At 37.3% G+C, this 21,313-nt stretch overlaps 1 protein-coding gene across 1 annotated transcript in view; it reads right to left on the reverse strand.

Annotated features, from left to right (window-relative positions):
• LOC127424124 (leukemia inhibitory factor receptor-like) overlaps window positions 1–20,078 on the reverse strand; it is a 46,579-nt gene extending 26,501 nt beyond the window's left edge. The window contains exons 1-3 of the mRNA XM_051669041.1: window positions 19,771–20,078; window positions 2,181–2,326; window positions 407–549 (exon numbers count right to left, since the gene is read on the reverse strand). Of these exons, the coding sequence (XP_051525001.1) occupies window positions 407–549; window positions 2,181–2,247 (210 nt within the window). The 5' untranslated portion in view covers window positions 2,248–2,326; window positions 19,771–20,078. The remainder of the gene's footprint in view (window positions 1–406; window positions 550–2,180; window positions 2,327–19,770) is intronic.
• Window positions 20,079–21,313: the final 1,235 nt, after the last annotated feature.

Consider the following 21,313-nt stretch of genomic DNA (forward strand, 5'->3'; position numbering starts at 1 on the left):
TGATAAGAAAAGAAACTTCACAATATGGAAAAACTAACCACTGACATACAAATTCAAAAACAAGTTTGACACTTGAATGTAATCATTGATATCAAAACATATACTCTAAGCTCTTTAAGTCACAATCAGTGACTCATATGAGACTAAAAAAACAGTGTGCTGATAAACCAGTCTGAGAGTATTTGCATTTAATTCCGTTACTATACCGTGGGTGGAACCGTATTGTCCTGAACAGACCTGGAGTTGGCTCATAAAACATGATGTTTTCATGTTGCAAGAATGAGCCTCATTGTTTATCTGGTCTTTTATGGAACGTATCCAAAGCCACATTTCAACCCCAACCAACAGGCAATAAGAGATTAATGGTCAAACTGTCAGCCAAAAGCAGAGATTTAAGAGCTCTTACATTTAGCACCACATTCATGAGTTCAGTGTGGAAAATCTCAACGTCGAAATGCGATGAGTCACTCGCCCATGTCAGAAAAAGAGTCTGTTCAGGTAGATTCGACTGTAGCGTTAAACCACGGGGCACAGGAAGTTCACCAAGATCTGTGACATTACAGACAAAGAGAGAAAGAATTCAATGCATTAAGCCAAATGTACACTGGATGATTTCTGCTGTGCTTTACAATTGTAACATGTAATATGATAAGATATTTCCATAAATATCTAATAAATAAGTGGCAATACCATCTCAGACTATGTGATACATAAAATGCAAAACCTGTGTCCAAACCTCAACTTCGCAACGTCAGGCAATAAAATAAAGCATCAAGCACTAAGAGCAATCACTATTGTCCCAACCAGCCATGACAAGTGACAAGCAACAGGAAATTTTTCCTGTTGCTTGGTTTCTATTTCTGTAGTGGTTAAATCCATGTCTTCAGAAGCGACAGGATAAGTGAGAAACAGATGAATATCTGTGAGAAACAGATGAATATTTAAGTCTTTTCTACTATAAATCTGCACTGTCACTTTCAAATCCTTTCACATTTTGAAAGAAAAAGTAAAAGTGGAGATTTATGGTAAAAAAAAAAAAAAAAAAAAGGACTTGATCCGTTTCTCACCCACACCTATCATATCACTTCTGAAGACATGGATTTAACCACTGGAGTCATATTGATTACTTTTATGCTGCCTTTATGTTCTTTTAAGACCTTCAAAGTTCTGGCCACCATCCACTTGCATTGTATGGACCAACAGAGCTGAGATATTCTTCTAAAAACCTTTGTTTGTGTTCTACAGAAGAAAGAAAGTCATACACATCTGGGATGGCATGAGGGTGAGTAAATGAGGGGTGAACTATCCCTTAAAGTGTGGACCGACAAATTATTTGCTGCTTCATGCCTGGTTAAGAAACGCTGTAAGGAGCTGTTCATACGGAACGCATTTTTCAGTTAAGGTCACATCCACACGTATACGTTTTTGTTTGAAAATGCATTCATTTGGGGGTCTGGGTAGCTCAGCGAGTAAAGACGCTGACTACCACCCCTAGAGTCACGAGGTCGAATTCAGGGCATGCTGAGTGACTCCAGCCAGGTCTCCTAAGCAACCAGATTGGCCCGGTTGCTAGGGAGGGTTGAGTCACATGGGGTAACCTCCTCGTGGTCGCTATAATGTGGTTCTCGCTCTCGGTGGGGTGCGTAGTGAGATGTGCGTGGATGCCGCGGAGAATAGCATGATGCCTCCACATGTGCTGTGACTCCGTGGTAATGTGCTCAACAAGCCACATGATAAGATGTGTGGATTGACGGTCTCAGACGCGGAGGCAACTGAGATTCGTCCTCCACCACCCAGATTGAGGCGAGTCACTACGCCACCATGAGGACTTAGAGCACATTGGGAATTGGGCATTCCAAATTGGGGAGAAAATGATTTTTTTTTAAAAACAAAATAAAAATAATCATTAATTTAGTTAATACATCCAGATAAAACGGAGCATTTCGAAAACACTCCATTACCGCATAATTTGGAAAATGATGACAAAGCAGCAAGATGCATCAGAACGGTCAAAGATGTCTGTCTAGTGCATGTTAACATTCGTGTGAACAGCGCAAATGGAAGCAAAAATGCATCCTGTGTGAACGGGACTTAAGACTTCGGTCTTGATTGACTGCTGTTAGAGCAGTGTCCCAAAAATTCCCCAAAAATATTAAAGTTTTCAATAAAAACAGACTCACCGTTCTGTCCGAGAGAGTGTGTGACCCCCAAGCTCAGCAATAGAGCCAGAGGCAACCAGACTTGCATACTGACAAAACCAGCACTCCGCTGTAGTGCTTACTGAGAGATCAAAACACAACCAAGACCTGGTGATCAGCAATAACACCTACAATAAAACACAGAGACATAAGATTAAAGGAGAGTTTTACAGGATCTAAAACAGATCTTTATAAATTCTCATTTGTGAAAATTCTATTTGAAAGAGAGGTGGAACATTAACGTCTCGCAATCATGATACTGAATCAATACACTTATGCAAGACATCTACTTTTCCTTCTTTTTCTCATTGTCATCACACTTTTGGTACTGCACAAACTTTAGGGTGAAACTCAGAAAATGAAATTCTGTTTGAGGACCAATAAGATTTTTTTGCATTGTGGCATTATTTTCATTACAATTAAGCACTGCCGGTTTTACAATAAAAATATTACAATTATTTTGATTTATTTGTATATATATATATATATATATATATATATATATATATATATATATATATATATATATATATATATTAGAGGTAATTAAAGACAGTTGAACAAATTATACTATGATATTCAAATACTTAACTATTTAAATATATATTTTTAAATGACATCAATAAGAATTTTGGGGGGGGGGGGGATATGCTTAAAGGAATATTCTGAGTCAGAACATCTATACACCTCCAATATTTTGTGGCATAATGTTGATTACCACAAAACATAATCTCCTATTCTTTAAAGAGGTTACAGTGAGGCACTTACAATGGAAGTCAATAGGGCCAATTTTTGAAGGGTTTAAGGGCAGAAATGTGAAGCTTATCATTTTCTAAAAGTACTTACAATAATTCTTCTGTTAAAACTTGTGGATATACTTTTGAAAAAGTGAGTATTTTAATGTTTACAGATTGGCCACATTCACTTTCATTGTAAGTGCCTCACTGGAACTCAGATTTTTGCTTTATTTAAAGAAAAGGAGGGGCAAGTCAAAATCAATTTTTGTGGCAATCAATATTATGCCACAAAATATTGGAGGTGTATAGATGTTCTGACTCAGAATATTCCTTTAAGCATATCCCTCCCCCCCCCCCCCCAAAATTCTTATTGATGTCATTTAAAAATATATATTTAAATAGTTAAGTATTTGAATATCATAGTATAATTTGTTCAACTGTCTTTAATTACCTCTAATATATATATATTATAGAGCTTAACTTGTATTGAACCCAGAATATTCCTTTAATTGTTACTGTATAAATAATGTCAAAAGGCTTCATTCTTTTCTTTTAAACAGAATATAGCCTAATTTTATTTATTAATTTATAATTTTTAAATGTATTTGTATTGCAGAATCCCTATTGATTACTTCCCATTAGCTGGTTTATTTGAGAAAATCCTCAATTTCCAATCCTGATCTGCTTTTATCATCCAACCATAACCATTAAAAATCTGAATTAAAACACTTATATTAGAATGTTTATGACCTGATAATACAAGCCCTCTTGTGTGGATACAATACTTTCAGTTGTTTTTAATGGTATTGGTATGACCTTCATACTTGATCTGATAACAGTCTGAATGACACTAAAGAAAACTGAAGCAAAAACAATGTGCCAAAACAATATTTGGTTTCTTATCAGTTCTGGACATACCAAACATGGAAGTGAATTCATGAAGGCGCAAATATGGAAAACTAACACTGCATTCCTAAGAAAGCTTAAATTAGCACACTGCTACAGCTCCTACAGGCTGAAGAATTCATTTACATCACTTGATAAATAAAGCAACTTCTGTATAAAGGCTGTAAAAAAGAAAACACATAGTAACAATAACTGAGTGGCACTGGCCCATGCAAAACTTAATTCCACGATGCTTGGGTGGTTGCCAGAACGTTGCTATCCAGTTGGTAAGGTCTTCTAAGCGATACTGCAATGTTTCTGCAAGGTGGCTTCTTTGCATACTGGCCCAAGTCAAAAGAGTCTCTAGATATTCAGGTTTGAGTCTATAGGATTGTAAGTGCAATTGATTAGAAAAGTACAAGCACACCAACCCCAAAACAAGCTGCATTATTTGAGGTTTAATCTAATCTTAAATTGTACAGTATTTAACTCTGAATATTCTTTCAAAGTCTACTTGAAATCAAAATGGACCCCACAAAAGACAGCAAGCCACAGAGTGGGGTTAGCTGCATATACAATGCCAAAAGCAAGTTTAAACAGGCCTCGAAATGCAGTCCCTCCTGTAAGTAAATCTCCAGACACCACCTCATATTGAAACTGAAGCTATTTCACTCTTCCTGTAAACCAGTCTGAGACGCACTACACTTGGGGGAAAAAAAAATGTATGTAGAAAAGAAACTGTTTTGAGGCCAAGCAGAAAGAAAAACTGAAAGCAAATATTTTGATGAAAAACAAAATTGGCAATGTCAAAAAAAAAAAAAAAAAAAAAACACTGTTGTTGCTAATAGAATAAATGATAATCATGACTAGCAAGTACAACCCCCCCACCCCTGCTTCACAATACAACCCCTTCAATGTTCAAATCAAATCTACACCCTTAGTTGACAAGACATTTATGAATCTGAATTTTCAGCTTGCGATAAAATGGGTGAAAGAAATCCCTTAGACTTACGTACAAAAACGTTCCGGGTTCAATACAAGTTAAGCTCATTTGACAGCATTTGTGGCATAATTACCACAAAGAAATTCATTTAGACTTGTCTGTTCTTCTAAAAAAAGAAAGAAGCAAAAAACAACTTTGTTACAGTGAAGCACTTACAATGGAAGTTAATGGGGTTTAAAAGTATCGTTACAAGACCTAAACAATATGTGTTACCGTGACTTTAGTGTTATAAAATCGCTTACTAACCTTTTCTGTGTAAAGTTATACCAATTTTACAACTAATATCCTATATAAAACCAATTTTGACCACAAAAACAATTTAAACAACTTTACAGCTCAAATAATACATGAATTTTTCTGCTGAAACTTGTGTTAGTGCTTTTATAAAATTGTAAGCTTAGCATTTCTGCCATTAAACACTCCAACAAATTCAACAAATTCCCATTCACTTCCATTGTAAGTGCCTCGCTGTAACCTCGATTTTTGCTCTCGCTTTGAGGAAGGGACGAGTTGTATTTTATTTTTTTTATTTTTTTGTGGTAATCAACATTATGCCACAAATACAATCGATTGAGCTCAACTTGTATTGACCTGTTTCAGTGACGTCACATTTTCCCCGCAGCTGCCATATTTGTGACCAGCAGCGGGAGGAAACAATGTCGGTGAATGGAAAAACACCCATAAAACAATATCAAGAAAAACCTCAAAAAATACTTTTGATCCATGCCAAGTCCCAGGAAAGGTGTATACAGGTCTGAGGTCAGTGCAAATATAGAGCACTACCGAGTAATGATTTCATGTGCGAGCTGCGAGGCGATCGTCTCAGTTCGGCAACTGCTATCGGGTCCTTGAAAAACGTATAGTCGTGATGGAGTTTTTGGTGCCCCACTAAGGAGTTGGAGCCCTACACAGACTGTGTAATACGTGTAAAGGAAGCATCGGTCCTGACCTTTGTAACAACAAAGCAGCACTCCGAACCATTCAGAACACCTTAGGAACCATTAAGAAATGCCCTGGCAAACAAGAAATACAGTTTAACATAATGATGTGAGTTTTGCATTGGCAAAAGACTAGTTTTAATATACTACAGGAGAAAAGCACATGTAGCTAGTTTTTATCACCAAATAGCAAATAACCTTGGCGAACAGGATCAGATTGACATCAGATCAGGTCACAAGACAAAGTGCTGCAGGGTAAAAAGAAAATGAAATGTCCAATCATGTACTGTGTTACATGTGTTTGCAGACCTTGTTTGCTGTTTTGGTTGAAAGCATAACGTTGTCACACAAACAGATCGTATTAATATTGCAAAGGGCTGTGAACTGCCAGGGGGCAAAGAGCTGTAAAGCATAGAAAAGACAGAAAAACATCCTTTCTTTCCTGAAACAAGGTCTTGTAAAAAACAATACCTTTTAACCAACAAAACATCGGCTCACTGCCTACAAGAGTTTCCTTGCATCACCTACATGAAGTTACCTTATTCAAGGCTGCATGAAATAACAGGTGGTTTTTATGGTTGCTGAGAGGTTACCACATTGTTCATAAATTCCTCATATGACTCCGATCACCAAAACATAACAGCCCACGCATGCCCAAATATTAGCAGTTTACTGGAATCAAGTGTTTGTGATGGTAGCCTGTATGGTGGGTAATATGTAAAACTCCTGGAAACAATATATCCAGTGTTTGAGGAGCTACTTTGAAACTTAGTAGTTTGCAAAGCTACAAGTTAAACTACAGCTAAAAGCTACCCATTTGAACAAGTTATCTACACATTGCATGTTACTAACAAAATGTAGCTAAACGAAATCAAAGGAATGTTTTGGGTTACCTAAAACTTAAGCTCAATTAACAGCATTTGTGACATCATTTTGATTACCACAAAAAATATTTCGACTTTCGACTATTTCGATTCCTTGTTTATTATAAAAGAAGGCAAAAATCTTTGGATATCATATTGGTATTGGATATAACTTTACACAGACAAAGTTAGGAAGCGATTTTATCACTCTAAAATCATGTTAACATTTTAGAAAGTGTATATTTATTATATATTGTTTATGGACTAGCCTCATTCACTTCCATTGTAAGTGTAAATTCGATATTTGCTTTTTTTTCCGCTTTGCGGAAAACACGGACAGAAATGCGGAATCCAGTCATAAAAATGGAATTAACTATAAAATCCAGAAAGTCATGGAAATTGGCATAGGCTATTTGGGATAATATGTATGTATAAATGAACAATTAATCTAATCAAAATCATGATATGCCCTAGTGTGATGAATCTTTAAGCACAAAAGGCTGAGATTTAATTAAATAGATATACAGTCTGCATGTGCACAATGTGTAGGGTTGTCACGATTATGACATTTGGCTGCCGATTAATTGTCAAACAAATAATTGCGATTATTTTAGGGCTATGACGATTAATTTTCTCAAATCATAAAATAGGGATATATTATTTCCCTATAGGGATTTAAAAACTTATTTCTAAATACTTAAAATATGTCTCTTTTTGGTCAATTACTCATTTACACTGTTGTTTTTGGAACTCAAAAACATTTAATTTTTTTTATAAAAAAATATATAAAATATATATTTTTATCATATCCTACAATTTTATATTATAATACACTATATTATATTATACAATACAAAATATTTGTCCTAATTTCTTTCACGTCATTTTAATGCTCTTTGATTAAACCCACGAGCCATTAGTTCTCATTAAGCAAAACCTTTGAGATTTTGTTTCATCATTTTATCACTCCACAGAAATAGAGTAAGCGTGCATCTCATCTTTGTCACTGCGTGTCATTAACACTGCGTATGAACCCGCTTTGACCAGGAACATTTGCCATTACACGATTGTTAAATTAAAGTGAAGCCTGAGCGCTTTACACTTACCATCAAAGTTTATATTTTATAGTTTGGTGCAAGCCTCTGTTTTCGGAGCGCACATTAGAGCGCTTAAGAAGCACTTCACGAGACTCTTCCGGACAGGAACTGCTCTGGCTGACGTACAAGGTGTGGCACAGTGACGCTCTGAGTTCAACTGAATTACAAACAAATGGTATGGTGTTGATGGCATTTATATTTTCCCTTAAAATTCCCTTATTTGGGCATTAAGATGTGATTGGAATTTGTAGTGCACAATAATCGGTTAGATCAAATAACCGCAATCAGATGATTATTTATTAACAGGGTTGGGAGGGTTACTTTTTAAATGTATTCCACTACAAATATAATTTGTAATGTATTCTGTTAGATTACTCAAGGTCAGTAACGTATTCTAAATACTTTGGATTACGTCTTCAGCACTGGTCGATTTTTTCACTTGTTTTGACTATAAAAACTCTGCCTGTACAGTAAGACAAAATACACGTTAAAAATACATTCTCTGAAAAACCGAAATATCTTATGCAGTGTTGTTTCTAAAACAAGATAAATCAAACTGATCTTGTTTTAAAGATTTTTACAGGAAAACAATACAAAAATTATTATCAAGAATACGATTTTTGCCCTAATATCAAAGATCTTACTAGAAAAAATAAATTATGATCCAACATGAATTTTCTTGATAAAAAAATATGATCGTGCCTGGTAACATGTGCATGTAAAATGGCTAGAGATAGCATTTTAGCTTAACGTAAAGCTGACAGTTTACACAAGGTTTATTTCTATTTCTTCTGCTCCAAACTTACTTCAAACGTACTTCTCTGTCTGCTCGTATGAATGTAACACATCATAAGAAAGTGTTTCACCGCTGTTCAAATGCACTTTGGATCACATCATTTGTATGTATAAATGTTTTCCATCTGAAAGGACTAAATATTAAATGAAACAAATGACAATAAAATGCAAAGTAATCTCTTCAGTAATCAAAATACTTTTTGAATGTAACTGTATTCTAATTACCAATGATTTAAATTGTAACTGTAGTGGAATACAGTTACTAATATTTTGTATTTTAAATACGTATTCCCGTTACATGTATTTCGTTACTCCCCAACCCTGTTCATTAATCATGACAGGGACCAAGCTGCGCACTTCAAAGCAATTTTGTGTAGCCAGTTCATTCGCTGCTGAAAACATCTCATTATGATCATGTGCGTCACTGAGGTGTGTGTGTGTGTGTGTGTGTGTGTGTGTGTGTGTGTGTGTGTGTGTAGTTGACAGAGAGCAGAGTGCTTATTAACCTTGAAGCATGCAGCACATGCAGACTATATATGATTTAGCTAATTAAATCGCAACATTTTGCGTTTTTTTAAGCAAATTATATAGCAAACTGCTTATCTGGTGGTGTGAAGCTGTTGTCAAAAACATAAAAACTGAAAGTGCCTCATCCAGTTTCCCACCAAAATAAAAGCTCAATTTAAGTAGATGTGTGATATTAAAGAAATTGCTACAGAAATACATTACCTCTGTAAAGTAAAATGTCAAATTCAATGTAGTAATAAATAATATATCAATAATAATTACATTATATTTAAGCAATACTGAATTGTTTTTGTTTTTTTATCAATGATTTCATTTATACTGTGATGCCCTACTGTGCAGAAATGTATATGGCAAAAATAAATAAATAATAATAACTCCAGTGTGCTGTATAAGCATTTCATTTGATAAAAATAATGCAATGGCATGTTGAAATATAATTGTTCTGTTTCATTTTGCCTGATTTAAGTTCCATGAATTCATTTGATTAGACAGGTTTTTTGATGATAAAATTTTAACCTTTAAAAACAGAGAACTCAGAAAAAATTAAACACAGAGGCCATTTCCCAGTCCCTACCAGCACTCCCAGCCATGGAGGCCTTTCCCCAATCGCTGTCTGTACAGTTCCCTGAGGCCATTGACGAGCCTGTCCAGTTCCCTTTAATCATTCAGTCTGTCCAGTTCCCTAAGACTGTCGACGAGATTGTCCTGTTCCCTGTGGCCGTTGATGAGTCAGTCCAGTTCCCAGTGGCTGTTGACAAGTCTGTCCAGTCCCCTGTGACCATTGACGATCCCGTCCAGCCCCCAGTGACCTGCGACAAGCCCGTTCAGTCCCCTGTGACCGTTGACTATCCTGTCCAGTACCTAGCTGCCGTCGACCAGCCCTTTGCTCAGTCAGACAGTCGTCAGGCACCAGCCACCAGTCTGTTGCTCAACCCAGTAACCAGCACCTGTCAGACAACAGCTACCAGTCTGTTGCTCAGTCTGTTTAGTCCCCAGTGGGTGCCACTCACTCAGTCCTGTCCCCAGCGGTCGTCGACCTGTCTGACACAGTCCTGTCCTGTCCCCTACCGACAATTACTGACGAGTCTGCCCAGTCCCCTCCGGCTGTCAACGCCTGGTCTGTCCAGTCCTCTGGGGCCCCTACCCAGTCTGTCCAGCCCTTCAGGGTCCAGCTTTGTCTGACCTGTCCTGTGCCACCTCTTACCTCACCCGCAGCCTCCCCTAATCAGTCTGACCTCTGCCCAGTAGCCACCACCGACCCCATCTGTCCAGTGGCCTAGGATTTTCCGGTGCTGAACTCAGCTGCTCGGTCCTGGCCTCCCCGTCCATCCAGGTCTCTGGGTTATCCCCCGGCTCTGTCCTGGCCTCCCCGGTCCATCCAGGTCTCTGGGTCCTTTTCCGGTTCTGCTATGGCCTTCTGGTCAACCTACAACCTGGCCCAGACCATCCCCCTTGTCTCCCCAACCCACCCTCCCTTGTCTGTCATCTGTCCCTCGGCCTGGCCCATTCCTTTCCTCGGGTCTTCTCCACCCACCCCCTCCTCGATCTGCTTTCTGCCCTCCTGGTCCAATCCATCAGTCCTGTTGGGTGAGGACGGCAAAAGCATCTGTTGGGGGGGGTGTACTGTCATGATCCATCTCTGTCTGCCCTTGTCTTTGTCAGAGTTTATGTATGAGCACATGGTCTAGGCTAATGTTTACGTTTGCCATGTACTCTACCAACTCCGCCCCTCGTTCCCTCTGGCCTCACCCCTAGTTTAGTCCTCATTATGTTGACTGTCTTCACCTGTTACCTCTTGTGCCTTGTCTGTATATATTGTCCTCCCTTTCCTCTTGTGTTTGTCAGATCGTTTCATTCCCATGTCTGTTGACCTGCGTTTGTATGTTTCGTCTGGTTTGTTATCTTGTTTATCATGTTTAGTTCTTTTTTTTTCTTACCAGTTTTCTCCCTCATGAGAGTTTTATGTTTCCTGTTTGTTTTTCGTTTAATAAAATCATTTATTTTGACTCATTCCTGCATTTGGGTCCTCCTCCCTACTTGCGTACCGTGACACAAAATGATTGACAGGCAAAAACTTTAAAACCATCGCCCGTGGACAAAATTTTTGTGTAATTTTACATAGTATAGCGCTGTCACAAGAGACAGTTGAGATATCTCACGACACTTATTTCAGTGATATCTTTCAGGGAGTAGGACAAATTTCTGCATACCATTCCATAAATAAACCGCTTACAGCACAACAACTTATATTAAACACTCCTTTAAGGGAACAACATCTTTTACACAATAATCAAACTAGATCATTTTCAAAAACAGGTGTGTTTTCAGCCACAAAAACAATGAGGACCTGAATTTTAGGGTGACAGAAACAACCTTGAAAAATGTACACTAAATAAGCTACAACAAATAAAACTAAAAACAGTTAATTGAAAACTGAAAAAAGCAGTATTCAACTAAATATTTACTTTGGACTTTTTTGAGTTCACTGTTGATTGATGACACATATTATTTTAAACATTCACTGAAATTAAAAATCACAAACCAAATCAAACAAATGACAAAACAAAAAAACCCAAAAAAGTCTAACTGTAAAGAATCCTCCTTCTTTAATGTTTACTAATGGAAAAGTATAACAATTGCATCTAAACATTTCTCCAGGAAGAACAACTACTCAACTGTGAACTAAATGTCTAAATATGGGTCTCTGCTTTAAAGATTATGTTCTATATATTAGACATGTACATATGAATTTAGTATTTTACAGAAACTGCAGCATCTGGGCTCATTTCCGTAGTGCAGAATATTCCTTTGATCTCCATGAAAACTCAGATGGTATTCTGACAAGACATCATTTTTGTTTATTTTTCTGAGCCATGAATAGACAGAGATTCATTTACACATGCTGAGAACAATGGCAACCTGTATATACCAGCGGGGGCGGTGGGGCTCCTTCCTCTTACTTCACACAAAACGCTCTCTTCAAATGAGAGTCACAGATTCAAAAGACTCATACACCTCTAAGCAAGTGGGAAAACACAATACTAACTAAATGGTAAATAAGGGCTATACGCTGTCTTACAGCAAATTTTAAGGGTTGCCAAACACAACATGAAGTAAATAACAAATATTATCAGTATGCTAAAAATATCCTCTGAATAATTTGAGAGACGGTGACAACATATAATTGTAACTATCTATGGCATAGTTATCAAACAGTCCTTTATAAATAATTATGAAAAAGACTGTCGGTTCTGTTTACTTATAGTTCATAGGACACTGTGTACACATTTATAATTAATCATTTACTCACTGACTCACGCAGTTGACACAATGAATTGTGCAAGCCAAGGTATATCATCAGTGGAAACTGTCCTTTTATTGTTTGCTCAAAAGTAGTGGTTTATCGAGGGATTTTTTTATTTTTTTTTTTCTCAAAAGACGATATCTAATACTAATTTTAAGCCTAAATATTATCTACAGTGGCAAGAAGTAGTATGTGAACCCTTTGGAATTGCTGGTTTTCTGCAGTAATTGGTCATAAAATGTGATCTCATCTTCATCAAAGTCACAAGTATAGACAAACACAATGTGCTTAAACTAACAACACCCAAACAATTATAATCTTTCATGTCTTAATTAAAAACATTCCATTAAACATTCACAGTGCTGTGGAAAAAGTAAGTGAACCCATAGGCTAAAGACATCAACAAAAGCTAGAGTCAGGAGTTGGCAAACCTGGCAACCAATTAATTAAATGGGATTGGAGGTGTGGGTTAGAGCTACTTTGACTTATAAAAAGCACTCAAACATTTTGAATTTGCTCAAAGAAGCATCTGCTGATGTCGACCATGCCTCACAAAAAAAAAGAGATCTCAGAAGACCTATGATCAAGAATTGTTGTTTGAATAAAACTGGAAAGGGTTACAAAGTGAAGAGAGCTTAGATATTCATCTGTCCACAGTTAGACAAGATACTCTACCTAGAAGTGGCCATTCAGCCAAGATGACTCAAAGGGCACACAGCAAAATGCTCAATAAGGTAAAAAAAAAATAACTACCTTAAAGTGACAGCTAAAGACTTGAAGGAATCATCAGAACTGGTTAACATCTCTGTTCATGAGTCTATTATATGGAAAACATTAAACAGTCATGGTGTCCATGGTAGGACACCATTAAGGAAGCCGCTGCTTTCCAATAAAAACATTGTCACACACCTTAAGTTTGCCAAAGACCACCTTGACTGATAAAACTAAGGTTGAAATGTTTGGGAAGAACACGCAGCACTATGTATGGCATAAAAAGGGCACCGCATAACAACATGAAAACATCATCCCAGCAGTGAAATATGGTGGAGGAAGCATCATGATTTGGGGCTGCTTTGCTGCTTTTGGGGCCTGGACTGCTTGCCATCATTGAGGGAAATATGAACCCCAAGATTATCAAGATATCCTACAGGATTTTGTCAGGGTTGCTGTGTGCCAGCTGAAGCTCAGTAGAAGTTGGGTGATGTAGCAGGACAATGACCCCAAACATCGAAGTAAATCCACTACAGAATGGCTTCAAAAAAAAGAAAATACACCATTTGGAGTGGCCCATTCAGAGCCCAGACCTTAACCCAATAGAGATGCTGTGGAATGACCTCAAGAGAGCCGTTCACACCAGACATTCTAAGAATATGGCTGCGCTGAAGCAGTTCTTTTAGGAAGAATGGTCCAATAATTCATTCTGAACGTTGTGCAGGTCTAATCTGCAGCTACTGGAAACACCTGGTTGCGGTTAGGGGTGTAACGGTGTGACATTTTCACGATATGATAACTGTCACAAAAATTACCACAGTATCACGGTTTTGAGGTGCATTGATAATATTATTAGCAGTTGAATATTTGGTTATGAAATATGATCTTAAACAGATAAAGAAAAAAAAATTTGCAACATGTACAGTAGTCAGATGATTAGAACAAAAAAATATTGTTGTTATTGTTATTTTATGATTTATGAAATTGAATTGTAATAATAAAAAAATGATTATTGCCCAGGTTAACACTTCAGATAAGCATTTGTATGCATTCAGTAATATGTTGCATTTGTGATTTAGTTTAATTCAAAACAATATGTACTAAATATATATTATTCATTTGCAGTTTATTTATTGCCATTTTTTCCAATACTGTCTATTTTCTGCCACAGTTTCATTGTCAATTTCCTGCACACCAAAAGCCATGCATTTTGTAAACCCTATTTAGTACTATGTTTTACAATTAAAACATATATATTATTAGTAGTATCAAACACATTGTTGGCCTACTGTTGCGCTGCACTTAGGCAAATGAACAAACAAATGGCGCATTGTAATGTTGAATGAGTGCTTAAAACCGTTTGCTGCATTTGTGAATGTGACAGAAAGCATAAACATAACTTTAGCCTACCTAGTCATTTCAAATGGTGTAAAACTACATTAAATCCGGTGTTTTTATGAAACAGGTGCTATAATTTACTGTCCTGTATACTGTATTTCCACTTACATTCATCTCCGCAAATTCCACGGGATGGTGCTCATGGAAATGGTGCTTAAGGTTTAAGGTGTTTCCCGCCTGAGCCGATACTTTTTTTAGGGGTGCACTGATCGATCAGCCACTGACTGAAATTATCCGATATTCATCTTAAATCCGTGATCAGCGATCAACCGATCGTGCCTATAATCAGGGCCGACCTTTTTAGCAGCACGCATGGAATCACACATACACCGTAACTCTGATGAATGAGCGCTTGCTCAGCACTGGAAGCATGACAGAGTGGCCTTTGGAGGGTGAGTTGTTTGGCAATTCTAAGCATTCAGGAATTTAAACTTTCAGACATGATGTAATTCACATGAATATACCATTTTTTTTATCCCCTTTTCTCCCCAATTTGGCATGCCCAATTCCCACCACTTACTTGGTCCTCGTGGTGGCACGGTTACTCACCTCAATCCGGGTGGCGGGGGACAAGTCTCAGCTGCCTCTGCTACTGAGACAGTCAATTTGTGCATCTTATCATGTGGCTCGCTGTGCATGACACCGCGGAGACTCACAGCATGTGGAGGCTCATGCTACTCTCCGCGATCCACGCACAACATACCAAGCGACCCATTGAGAGCGAGAACCACTAAATCGCGACCACGAGGAGGTTACCCCATATGACTCTACCCTCCCTAGCAACTGGGCCAATTTGGTTGCTTAGGAGACCTAGCTGGAGTCACTCAGCACACCCTGGATTCGAACTCGCGACTCCAGGGGTGGTAGTCAACATCAATACTCGCTGAGCTACCCAGGCCCTGCCATTTTGTTTTTAAAATTGTGTAAGAATTACACGTGTATGAATATTAAGTTGCCTATTTTCTAGAGTCATTACGATAGTAATTCTGACTCGCTGCACAGTGAGCAGGAAGAGGATAAAGAGGCTGCAAATGGTTATAAAAACTAATTAAACAACAAATAAGCATGCAAATACAAATCTGAGTACACGTGACAATCAGATGTTGTGTTGAGCGATATAGACTGTTTGAGCGATCATGAGCGCTTTTAGCTTTACTCTCTTTAACATGAGCGCTCTCTGTGTCAATCAAACAAAAGTGTGGCAAAGGGCACTTTAAGAAAAAAAAAAAAACGGTATTGGCCGATCCTAGTGTTTAAAAAAAAATAAAAAAACCGGAGATCGGTATCGGCCTCAAATTTCCTGATCGGTGCACCACTACTTTTTTTGTGACAAACTTTACAGACTGGGTAACCATCAACATTGATGGTGCCTCGTGGGTCTTTAACATACCTAAAGTAATCCCAGACAGTGGACTTCAACCGCTTTGGTGGCGGAAATAAAGGTTCAGGCTCGGACATGTCTCTATGATGCGCTTGTGCTGCACTCATGCTGCGTCCGCATGTGCTGCACTTCTGATGTGCTCATGATGCGCTGCGCTTGTATCACCTTTAAAATTGAGTGACAGTCGAACATGAGGAAGGCGCAGTTTTATTTTATCTCGCTAAGTTTATGATGCTGATTCTGTCTTAATTAAACTGATTTAGGTTTTAGAAAAGTTCTGAAAAAATCTGTCTTTATATTCATGCTATACCGTCAATGAGAAGATTTCAACGGTAAGATAACCGTCCGCATTAATACCGAGGTGTACTGTGAAACCTTGAAACTGTTGCATCTCTAGTTGAGGTTACTGCTGCCAAAGGAGGATCGACCAGTTATTAAATCCAAGGGTTCACTTACTTTGTCCACAGCACTGTGAATGTTTAATGGGATGTTCAATGAGGACATGAAAGATTATAATTGTTTGTGTGTTGTCAGCTTAAGCACATTGTGTTTGTCTATATTTGTAACTTTGATGAAGATGAGATCACATCTTGTGACCAATTATTACAGAAAACCAGCTAATTCTAAAGGGTTTATATTGATATTTATGCATTTAACAGATGCCAAAGTGACTTACAGTGCACTTATTACAGGGACAATCCCCCTGGAGCAACCTGGAATTAAGTGCCTTGCTCAAGGACACAATGGTGGTGGCTGTGGGGATTGAACCAACAACCTTTTGCTTACCAGTTCAGTGCTTTAGTCCACTACACCACCACTCCTCACATAGGTTCACATAGTTTTTCTTGCCACTGTATATACTTAAACTGTTATACTTTATACATACTGTATTTATGTTACCATATTATATATGACATACTCAATGTATGAAATTAATGAACATTTCATTTTACACACTATTTATGCACTATTCACTAAAAGAAAAGTATCTGAAAACAAGAAGTTTGCAGGAAGTTTAGACATTCATTAATCGGTCAAGATGGTACTGTTATCGTCCGATGCTAATAATCTCAATTTATCAAAGCAAATTACAATTGCCAATACACACTAACTTCAATACATGGTAGACTTACACTTTGCAGTGTTTTTGAATCTGAGGTATATCCTGTCAGATTTAGTTTAATGTTAACCAAAACATAATTCAGTGCATCTGTTCTGATCATATATGCTTTATGAGAAATGTGATTTAAATTGAGAAATTTTTTTTCTGTAGCAGACAGAGTACTGACCTGATTTCTTTAAAAATACTGAGTTGCTCTACATTAACAGCTCATTTTCTGTTTTCTTGGTAGGGTGCAGTGTACATGTTTCTTTTCCTTAGATATAATAACAGCTACAACAGTACTCATAATATTACTCAAACATGTTTTGTTTGCATTCATGGCATAATTTAAAGTTTTAGAGATCATATTGATTTGATCTTGACTTTATTTACATATGTGCTAAGGATGGGCACAAGTACTCGAGTACTCAGACGTGGGAGCAATTATCAGTCATGATGTGACTTTTCACTTAATTCGAAATTCAGTGACAATTACCTGATAACTAAACACACACGTCAAAGAGGGAGCTTATTTTTAATTTTGAGATTACGTTGTGATTTTGAGGGGTACATTGATTATCAGAGACATCTCATAGCAACTAAACTGATATACGACCTGCAGTGCTATCGTTATGATAACCAAAAGAGAGTGTAATTAACCAAGTTTTGAACACCTGTCTCTGCAAAACATTTGCTAAACATGTTTTTATGATCATTTAATGTAAGAACTTCGACTCCTTAATGGACATTATTTAATAAAAGTGAATGTTTGTCACTGACTGTAAACCCCCCTGCCCTAAAGTGACGTGACACACACCTGCATCTTGTCAAAATGGGAGTTGAAGATTTCCACAGGAGTTTCCAACTTAGAAGTCCGACATAATGTGTAATTCTGTTGCACTTTCCCCAGTCGAAAGGTGGAAATTCAGACTCTCCGAGTTGAATGTAACGCTTCATGAATCATCACAGCAACAACAATACGGAGCATTGTGGCTTTCCCCACAGGAGCGAACACTTGGGCACACACACACACGGCGTACGGCAGCGGACTGAACGCATATACAGCAGGCAAGTGTTTCAAACACTTTGACAGAGCGCAGCTAAATGGAACAGAATGCAGCGTCTTCAAAACCGAACTTCAACTTAACAAGAATATTAAAAACGTGACCGTTATGGCATCTCCTGTTAATCCAACCATGATTTGAAAATAGACGGTTCAGACAGTCACTAAAAAAAACTGGTGCATGTTAACTAAGATTACTACGATAACCTGAAGGAAGAACAGACAGACGCGCGAGAACTGGGCAGCGAATCTTCACATAATGACAAAATATGATGCATTATATAACAGATTATTTTATAGCAGCCTTTAATAAAGAATAGACGATACACTGGAACAACAAGACGCAATGCAGCAGCCAAAGACGTATGTTAGACATGTTATTATATACACAGTTATGTGCATGTCATTGCCCCTCGAGTACTCGACGAGTAATTAGTCTGAGTACTCGAGTAGACAAAATGACCAAAATGCCCATCCCTAATATGTGCCCTTGTGGTAATCCAAAAGTAATCAGTGTTGGGTGTAATGCATTACTAAGTAATTAATTACTGTGATTAAATTACTTTTTCATAAAAAAGTAAAGGGATTACTCTTTAATTTTTCAGTAATTTACCGTTACTGATATAATTGCATTAAATACTGTATAGATTATATTACAATTCTATATAAAACAATAGTGAATTTAAAATTTAACGTCTAATGTTAAAATATATGTTTTCTAATTTAACGCTGCCCCTTTAAATTCTTTGGCCAGTTCATAAATAATTTATTTGATTTTATATGATTTATTTGAAAGAATTAAAAGAACAGATTCATGTCTATCCTTGTGTTTTTCATCTGGTCGAGGTTGATCAGGGTTTTAGAAAGTAATTAGACAAAGGAGTAATTAGTACAGTAATCTAATTACACTATAGAAGATGTAATTAGTAGTTAGTAATTAATTTATTTTTTAGAGTAACTCATCCAAAACTGAAAGTAACGAAAAGTGATCTGATTACATTACTTTCATATTTCTGTAATTGGGTCACTTTACTGATTACATTTTTTGTTAAGTAATCAGTGATAAGTAACGGATTACATTTAAAAAAGTAACCCTCCCAACACCAACGCTATTGCTTTACCATGGTAGCACCACATACCATGATTGATGTAGTGATTATTTGGTGGAGCTGCTTATTTAAACACTTTATTATTGTTTTACTAGTACCAAGTAATATATGTCACACAGTAATATAAAGTATTCCTTAAAAAAAAAATTTAACTCATCAAAACACTGACTACAACTCAGCAAAACAGCCCAGGAACAAAATTAGACAGACTAGACTTTTTTCTGTGAACACAACACACCGACATCATATTAAATCAGCTTATAAATAATAAATAGAGAGAGATAAAACTTTAAAATAAGTCCATGTACGTGCTGAGAATAACACTGACGAAACATAACGGAGGGCCCAACGACAAAACAGCAAATGTGAACTAATAAACTGTCATAACATGATAAATTTCTGTTAAAACATTAGTTAGCAAATGACTTCCAATTGTGTCAAATTATAATATTGGCATTGTCTAATATTGACACCGGAGTTTGTTGTTTGTAATTTAATTAACCTCGTAAATAAAGTTAATTGTTATGGATTCCACAGCCAAACGTTCACATTTCATATTCAGCATTTAACATTATATATACATGTAAAAAAAAGACACAAAATAGTCAGGGAGCATTTCTAACGACCAAAAAAATCACACACGGTCCCAAACTATTACCTTGATATTTTGTTAATATCCAAATGTCTTCGAGATCACTCAGTTATATCCTTTAAAGGCTGGACACACTGAAGGAGTGTGGTTTAATGGCCGTCTGGACGGCGTGTCGAAACTGAGGGAACCGGACGAGATTCCCAGAATCGCTGTTGTATCCTCCGGACTGTGCTGTTTTTTGTGTGCACTGCGCTCGGATCAACAGCCAGGCGGCCAACGTGTGAAAAACACCAGGATGAAAACGTTACCAACTTGTAGCTTCTGCAACTGTTTTTAACGAGACTGGGGGCGCATAGTGGCTCAGACAGCCGATTCTTCCGTTGAGACGCATTCATATATCAGCACGTTTTTTGTTTTGTTGGAGACATGTGTCTTTAAAAGTACACTAGAAATGTAAATCGTTTAAATCTAATAATCACCCTACATAAAAATTGAAATATTATCTTTCAAGCTCTGTAAAGTAATTAAATAACACGGCGAATCAAGTCATCACAAACGTAAGTGATTGGTTCATCCTGACCAGCGATGAGAAAAGTAACAAGTACCACGTGACAAAATTGTCTATGCGTTGCTTAAGAAACCGCTTGGACAATAATTTACATTTGAATAATGACACAGAAAACATTTAACGGCCATTTAGTTATAAATACACAGTGAAGAGTCGTTCCTGACCAATTAGAGACACCATTCGGGCCAGTAAGTTCCGCCCATTTATTTAAGGCCTTATCGCGATTGCCATTCTACCCGTTTTGTTCTATTTCTATGGATCAACAACAAGGTAAACATGGACGGAGTGAGGAATGGAGATAAAATGGGTCTCGGTGGGAGGGTGGGCGGCCTCGTGACGTGGGCGAAGAACCACTGAGCCATTTGACACCAAAATGATGTCAACCATGGAGTTCAAAGTGACTACAATATAAGAGGTTCAACTTGAAAATGTATGGGTTTACTTATAATTTGCCCCAATTATGCCAGATTCCAAAAGTTTGGAATAATGTACAAATCTTATGGAAAGAAATTGGTACTTTTATTTACCAAAGTGGCATTCAGCTGATCACAATGTATAGTCAGGACATTAATAATGTGAAAAATTACTATTAAAATAAAAAAAAATTAAACTACTTCAAAGAGTTCTCATCAAAAAATCCTCCACGTGCAGCAATGACAGCTTTGCAGATCCTTGGCATTCTAGCTGTCAGTTTGTCCAGATGCTCAGGTGACATTTCACCCCACACTTCCTGTAGCACTTGCCATAGATGTGGCTGACTTGTCGGGCACTTCTCACGCACCTTACAGTCTAGCTGATCCCACAAAAGCTCAATGGGGTTAAGCTCCATAACACTCTTTTCCAATTATCTGTTGTCCAATGTCTGTGTTTCTTTGGCCACTCTAACCTTTTCTTTTTGTTTTTCTGTTTCAAAAGTGGCTTTTTCTTTGCAATTCTTCCCATAAGGCCTGCATCCCTGAGTCTTCTCTTTACTGTTGTACATGAAACTGGTGTTGAGCGGATAGAATTCAATGAAGCTGTCAGCTGAGGACATGTGAGGTG

Source organism: Myxocyprinus asiaticus, chromosome 3, assembly GCF_019703515.2.
Source record: "Myxocyprinus asiaticus isolate MX2 ecotype Aquarium Trade chromosome 3, UBuf_Myxa_2, whole genome shotgun sequence".
Taxonomy (NCBI): domain Eukaryota; kingdom Metazoa; phylum Chordata; class Actinopteri; order Cypriniformes; family Catostomidae; genus Myxocyprinus; species Myxocyprinus asiaticus.